The sequence below is a fragment of the Opisthocomus hoazin genome, chromosome 4 (genome assembly GCF_030867145.1).
Source record: "Opisthocomus hoazin isolate bOpiHoa1 chromosome 4, bOpiHoa1.hap1, whole genome shotgun sequence".
Classification (NCBI taxonomy): domain Eukaryota; kingdom Metazoa; phylum Chordata; class Aves; order Opisthocomiformes; family Opisthocomidae; genus Opisthocomus; species Opisthocomus hoazin.
Window position 1 is genome coordinate 68,865,985 of NC_134417.1, and position 7,379 is coordinate 68,873,363.

General features: G+C 56.8%; 1 protein-coding gene across 1 annotated transcript; it reads right to left on the reverse strand.

The window, feature by feature from the left end:
- Window positions 1-1,070: 1,070 nt before the first annotated feature.
- FZD1 (frizzled class receptor 1) lies at window positions 1,071-4,544 on the reverse strand. The gene has a single exon (XM_009936174.2). The coding sequence runs from the start codon at window positions 4,542-4,544 to the stop codon at window positions 2,802-2,804; it is 1,743 nt and encodes a 580-aa protein (XP_009934476.2). The 3' UTR covers window positions 1,071-2,801.
- Between the last annotated feature and the right edge of the window lie 2,835 nt (window positions 4,545-7,379).

Consider the following 7,379-nt stretch of genomic DNA (forward strand, 5'->3'; position numbering starts at 1 on the left):
CTCAAATGTAATTGTACCCTGACCAAAAAGAATTCCACTGCAACTGAAATTGAATGGCTTGTACTTCAGGTCATTAGCTGAGTGCTGACCAGTACAATTTTAAATGCTAAAATATCAAAACAAAAACAAAAGACTTGAGAAAAATGTGCAAAATATCTGAGAAAGCAGGAACTACGTTTGTGTAAAACAAATTAAAAAATAACGAAAAAAAATCTGTCCTCTTCTCTCACCTAATTAGAGCCATTTTTTTAAGTTTCCCCTACTTTCCTCTGGCTCTTTAAGCATCGCAATTTGAAAAAAGTAAACGGGCCAAAAATCATGTACATCTTCCTCCAGATGTACAGAATGAAATGCTGTACTAGCTTGTAACACTGGAAATCAGAAATCAAGTTTTGTAATGAGCCTGTCTTTCCTAACAAACCCTTGCTTACAGAACGGCACTTTGAACAATGAATTGGGGGGGGGGGGGGGGGGCAAATAAAGGATGTGTTGTGTTGAAAGGTTTAAGAATGCGTGTACTTTCCACAGAGCTGAAATGCTTCCCTGAACATACCGTTTACCTCTGGATTAACCAAACATTCCAAATCCAGGAAAAAAAACTATTTTACTTATTAAAATATTCTGACAATATTGCAACACAGTCTGTGTGTCATTTAGAGCAGTGAGAAAATCTGGTTTTTTTATTTTAATAGGAAAAGGAGAAGAAAGGCTAGGTTGAGAGAACCCTTTTCTTTAACAAAAAAAAAAAAAACCAACTAGTGAGCTTCTTTCTTCTCCTGCCATATAGCAGATCTCTTCTTGGATTTCACACCACCGGCCAGACCCTGTCAGAGATCTTGAACAGTTTACATTGCTTCTTTTGAAGGATTAATCTAGACCGGCCCAGAGATAAAAACCAAAATGCACAATGAATTCCTACACTGAATTCCAGCTTGTTACTGTGAACTCAACGTAAGAAAAGAAAAAAGGAATCCCACACATCTTGTAGTAGACACACTGCTTTCACACAGTATTTGAGTTAGTCAGAGGAATACGTAAAGGGACAAGATAGTTTTGTACAAAACCTCAATTTATTTCAGAGAAATTAAAAATATGGTATTTAATATATATAAATTTCTATTCCTCTATAAATATAGATGATCTTGTGATAATGAACAGAAATAAATGCATACCAAATTCAAATAATTTTGCATTTCAGGGTATGGTAGCCATAGATAATGTTTATGAACCTAAATACAGGCATTTGTAATATAAAAAAAGTTTAAAACAATACAATCTGGAGAGAAGCATTCTGCTGTTTTTCGTACAGAGGACTCAGTATTCAAACGCATCTATCAGAAGTTACAATTTCATTTTTAACTTTTTTTTTGTTGAAGAAGCACAATCCCACAGAACCAGGCGCATACAAGGCAGCAGATACACTGCACACACGGTGTCTTCTCTTTGCAGTACGCAATGTTATTACTGTACCGAAATAAGGGGGGGGGGGGGGGAGAGAAGAGACAGCAGAGGCTCTTTTAAGGTCTCACATCCCACCAGAGCGCGCAACCTCATCTGGTTTTCTGTTTTCCCTTCCTTTGCTTTTACTACTGGCAAAAATCGCCACACTCTCATGATGTGCAAGGAATTAAAGGTCAACGAATTCAAAGTCGGGGGAACTGGCGGTGGCTCGCACGCTTCCCAGAGGAAGCTTTATGGATACAACAGAGCAAAATAACAAGAAAACCCCGCAGGCCGCGCCGCACCCCGGGGAAGTGCTTCCCGCCGAGCCCCAGCGCCCGGCCCTGCCACGTCCCGCCGAGGCCCCGGCCCCACGGCCCGGCACGGGGCTGCGCACCCACAGCGGGGGCTGAGACCCGCGCCGCCTGGAGCGGGCCAGCTGCCCTCACACGGCGCGGGGCGCTGGAGCTCTGTCACGTCGGAGCGGGGCAGCCGGCGGCCCATCGCCCCGGCCCCGGAGGACGGGGCCTCCCTGCGCGGAAAGGCCGGGCACACCGCCGGGCGCTGCTCCTGTCCCCCCTCACCACACCCCGGCCCCGATAGGGGCCTGGCGGGTCCCGCCGGGGTCAGCGCGGCTCGGCTCCGCGACGGGCGGCCGTCTGTGGCCCCCCCCCCCCCCGGTACGGGACCGGGGCGGGAAGCGGCGCTCCTCCCCGGCCCCGGCCCCACCTCCGCCGCCGCGCACCTCCGGCAGGCCCGGGCCGGGGCCGGGGCCCAGCCCGCGTCAGGAGGCGCCGCCGGCAGCGGCCTCGCCCCGCTGCCCGCGCAGCTGGAGCTCCCCGCGAAGCCATTACAAAACGGGGGTGGGGGCAGAGGGGCTTGTTTCGATGTTTCCCACCGGCGGCTTCTCCCGTCCTGCCCTACGAAGTAAAAATCCAGCGCCTTTCGTTTGTTTTTTTAAATTAAAAAAGGGGAGGGGAAGCAAAATCCGCAAACGGGTTAAAAGTGTCCTAAATAATTAAAAAAAAGTGAGGTTTTTTTGTAATTTAAATACAAATATACTTACAAAATCTTACAGAGGCTATTTACATCCCTCTCCCCAACGCGACGGCGGGGTCCGTTCCCAGGGGAGCGACCCCGGGAGGGCAGAGCAGGGGGGCCCGGCGCAGGGGTCCCCACCCGGCTCGTCCTCCGCTCCCCGCCGCCCGCCGGAGCCACTCGCGGTCCCCAAAGTCCGCCCCGGCCGGGCAAGGAGCCGCTTCCCAAGGCGGAGCCCCGCTGCTGCCGGGACCTCCGGCTCCGGGGGTCTCGGACGGAGCCCCGCAGCTCCGGGGATGTCGGGCTCCGGGAGGGGGGGGGTCTCAGACGGTGGTCTCGCCCTGCTTGCTGTTGGTGAGCCTGGTGTAAAACTTCCTCCAGGAGTTCAGGGTTTTGCCCGACCAGATCCAGAAGCCCGAGGTGATACCCACGATTAAGGTCATGAGATACTTGATCATGAAGACGGTGAAGTCGGGGCTCATGTGCGGGTGGTGGCCGCCGTGGTTGTTGGGGCAGGGGATGGCGTAGCTCTTACAGCTCTGCGTGACCCAGCTCCTCTCCCACTGTTCCCTAAAAGCTTGCTCGTAAAAATAGCAGGCGATGACGATGGTGGCCGGCACCGTGTAGAGGACGCTGAAGATGCCTATCCTCACCATGAGCTTCTCCAGCTTTTCCGTCTTGGTGCCGTCGTGCTTCATGATGGTCCGGATCCTGAAGAGGGACACGAAGCCGGCCAGCAGGAAGGAGGTGCCGATGAACAGGTAGACGAACAAGGGGGCCAGCACGAAGCCCCGCAAGGCGTCCACGTTGTTGATGCCCACGAAGCAGACGCCGCTGAGGACGTCCCCGTCCACCTGCCCCAGGGCCAGGATGGTGATGGTCTTGATGGCCGGCACGGCCCAGGCGGCCAGGTGGAAGTACTGGGAGTTGGCCTCGATGGCCTCGTGGCCCCACTTCATGCCGGCGGCCAGGAACCAGGTGAGAGAGAGGATGACCCACCAGATGGAGCTGGCCATGCCGAAGAAGTAGAGCATCATGAAGAGGATGGTGCAGCCCTCCCGCTTCGTGCCCTGCGCCACGGTGCGGGAGCCGTCCTCGGCGAAGCGCTCGTTGCAGACCACCCTCTCCTCCAGGAGGAAGCCGGCGATGTAGGCCACGGCCACCGCCGTGTAGCAGCCCGAGAGGAAGATGATGGGTCGCTCCGGGTAGCTGAAGCGCTTCATGTCCACCAGGTAGGTGAGGACGGTGAAGAGGGTGGAGGCGCAGCAGAGCACCGACCAGATGCCGATCCAGGTGCGGGAGAAGCGCAGCTCCTCGGGCCCGAAGTACATGAGGCGGCCGGGCTCGCAGGGGGCCCCGCAGTCCTTCTCGCCCAGGAAGCGGTAGTTCAGGTAGGAGGGCACCTTCAGCGCCCGCGGGCAGGAGAAGCGCCCGCGGGGCTCGCCGGGCCCCGAGCCGCCGCCGCCGCGGTGGGGGTTGCTGGTCCAGCTCTCGGGGCGCAGGGCGGGCGTGGGGGTGCCGCGCTCGGAGGCGTTCTGCCCCACGCAGAGCTCGCCGGCCCCGTGCACCGGGAACTTCTCGCAGCGCAGCGTGTCGGGCCACTGGAAGCCGAACTTGTTCATAAGGGCCTCGCAGCCCTGGCGGGCCCGCTCGCAGAGGGAGCGGCAGGGCGGCAGGGCCTGCTCCAGCACGGTGCACACCGGCGCGTACATGGAGCAGAGGAAGAACTTGAGCTCGGCCGAGCACTGCACCTTCACCAGCGGGTAGAACTGGTGCACCTCCAGCCCCGCGTCCTCCTGGTTGGTGTGGCCCAGCAGGTTGGGCATGATGGTCTGGTTGTAGGCGATGTCGGTGCAGAGCGGGATGGAGATGGGCTGACAGTAGCCGTGGTCCGGGATGGAGATGCCCCGCTCGCCGTTGTACTGCGGGGCCGGCGGCTGGCCCCCGGCCGGCGCCGCCGCCGCCGCCCACAGCAGCACCAGCAGCGGCGGCAGCAGCCGCGGGCACCGGCCGCCGCCAACTTCTCCCCCGCCGCCGCTCGCCGCCGGCCCGCGCCGCTCGGCCATGCTCAGTCGGTGCCGCCCGCCCAGCCGGGCTCCCGCCGCCCCTCCGCCGCCGCCGCCGCCGCCGCTGCTCCTCCCGTCCCGAACTTGCGACTCATGAAGGGAGAGCGGCGGGCAGGGACGGGGCAGCCCCGGCCGCCACTCGCGCGGCCGCGGCGCGCAGTTCTGCCCGCACCGGCGGCAGCGCCCGCCGCGCCTGCCGACTACCGCCGCCGCCTCCTCCGCCGCCGCCGCCGCCTGACCATTTGTGCCGGCCCCTCGAGCCCGCGCCCCTCGCCTCGCCGCGCCGCGCCGCGCTCCCTCCGACCGGTTTCCAGGCGCCCCGCAGTCTGCCTTTCACCGGGAAGGAGGAGCCTTGAAACCGACGCCGAACTTTCCTGCGTAAGGGACCGTCTCCCAACGCCTCACCCGGGGGCGGGCGCAGGCGGGCGCACCAAGGCGGCGGCGGCGGGGGTGGCGCGGGGGAAGGGGGCCCCGCCGCGGGAGGGGGAGCCGCCGGCCCCGGGGGGGTATTTCTGGATTGCCCGGTGATTACGGTAGTTAGGGCCACTGAACTGCGCGCCTCGGCGGGGTCCGGGGCCCATCGGCGTGCCCCCCGGCGGAGGGGCTGCGGTGCCGGGAGGGGGGCAGCCATTCCGGCGTGACTCGGGGTGGGCGCCGTGCGGCCCGCGAACGCCTCCCGTCAGCCGCGCTGCGCTGAGGAGTGACCACGGGCGGAGGCCGCGCCTTCCGGTGCCTGCAGCCCGGCGGCTGGCGCGGAGCGGGGGTCCCGTCGGCCCCGCCGAGGTGCGGGGAAATGGTGGAGGCCGGGCGGGGGATTCACTGTGCTGGCTGGGATTCAGCGAGAGCAATAAACCGTGCTCCCGGAGAGGAGGAGGAGAGCCCCGCCACGTTCTCCAGACATTCTGCAGCCGAGCCTCTGCGCGGTGGCCACGGACGTCCTCGCGCTTGTCCGGTGGTCGCTGCCGCCATTCGGAGCCGAAGCGGGCGCGAAGCTCCTCGGGCCAGCTGTCTGCCTCCTGCCCAGCGTGCTCTCACCCTTTCCTCTTTACACGAGGATGAGCTGCAGAAATCCACCAGGAACAAGACGAGCCCAGCCTTTACTTCTAGCCGTCACAGTGGCGAGGGTTAATAAGACACCCGCATTTCTCAGTCACCTACAGACAAAATTTGGACCATGCTATTTAGGCCACTTTCTTGCTCCCAGCAGTGCTGTCCCACATTCAAACTAATTACCAGCGAGATCTATGCCGTGTAACGACTGCAGGAGCGGGATCACCTTTAGAGATTGCACAACCTTAAAGATGTCGATTGCGGATCTCCTCGTGTACTGAGGCGCACTGAGTTCTGTCAAGAGGTCTCTCCTCAGAGAGCCATAGTTCAAAAATGATACGCACAAATGATATCTTTTTCCATCTTCTGCTGAAAAAAAGTTTCATTCTTTGCATATCACATTTACAGTTTTAAGCTACAGATTTTCCTCTTCAGATCTACATCAGTAATTAAAACTACTAACTCCTTTCTAGCACAAAACCTAATTTATATTCAGCCCTAAATGACAGTATTGTTTTGCTGTTCGTCCTAAAACAACGGAACGCTGGATCCTTAGATAGGAACCAGTATTATACATGCTCTTTCTCATAGAAAATGAGTGTGAATTCTGACTAGTCTCAGGAATCCTATGTGGCCTTGTGATTGTGCTCTTCAGAGCTGGGGACACATCACACAAATCCAGGAAAGGTCGTTAAGACGCCAAAGTCCATCATCAGTTGGCTGAAATTCTAGCTACGGGGGTCCGCGTTTGAAATATTTAGGAAATACTCACTTCTCAAACTGAAAAACACTGGAAAGTTGCTGTTCTAGGTTGCTGTGTGCAACAAGCCAGAAGATTGTTCTAGGAGAAAGATCAGCATATACAGGACAAGGTTTGTACATGTAGGTAACAGCTTTTTTTTCAGACCAACTGGTACAGAAGGAAAAGTAGACAAATTTCTGGGTTGGCAAGATATTTTTTTTCGGTTCTGAAGCAGTAAGTTGAGAACAACTGCTTAGAGCGTAGATAGGGATGTATCAGTGAGACCAGCTCAGAAAGCAAAAGTGGAAACGGGGGTGGAGGGGGTGTTTTGGGGGGAAGAAGGAGGGCTCAGAGCTGGTGAGTTCAGGAAAGTTCCTAGGACTTGCTGGTTTTACCTGTTTAATGATTTTTCACATAACAGAAGAAAATCCTGTGTGGACAGAATCTTCCCAGAAGCACTTGTCCTACATTTCAAGCACCCCAAACCACAAAACTCATCAATAGAAGCATAATTCTCTGTGGCCCAAAACACCAGATCAGTTTAAACCGTGCCTGAGCAGTAAACCTAAGATGTGTTGATGTCCATCTGCTACTACAGCAATGAACGCTCCCTGCCATCAAACCATCCGCATCCTCCGATCTTACATTTGCTGTTTCGGGGCTGTAACAAACTTCATCCTGCACATGGCTGCTTTCCTGGTAGTTTTTGCTGCCGAAAATGACCACTCGGCACCAGCATGAACTCCCAGAGTCGGTCTTTATAGACCAAAACACTGTGCTGTCAGTGAGGGAGAGTTTCTCACAAGGCAGGATGTTCTCCCTCTGATCCTTGAGGGAAACTACAGAACTTGTCCCACAGAAGTGAGCATGGCAACTGGGTGTCCCAGCTCTGCCCAACACCCAAAACCGGGGACTCAGCAGAGGCGCTGGTCTGACAGTAGGCTGTAGTTTGCCTCTGCTTCCATCCCCTTGCCTACCTTTCTCCAGATCAACAGGCTGGAAGGTAATTGTCTCTCCTTCTTGCTTAGCTAATAAATGCCACT

Excerpts from the sequence above, each read along its gene's own strand:
- FZD1 (XM_009936174.2), bottom strand. The coding sequence starts at position 4,544 with ATGGCCGAGCGGCGCGGGCCGGCGGCGAGCGGCGGCGGGGGAGAAGTT.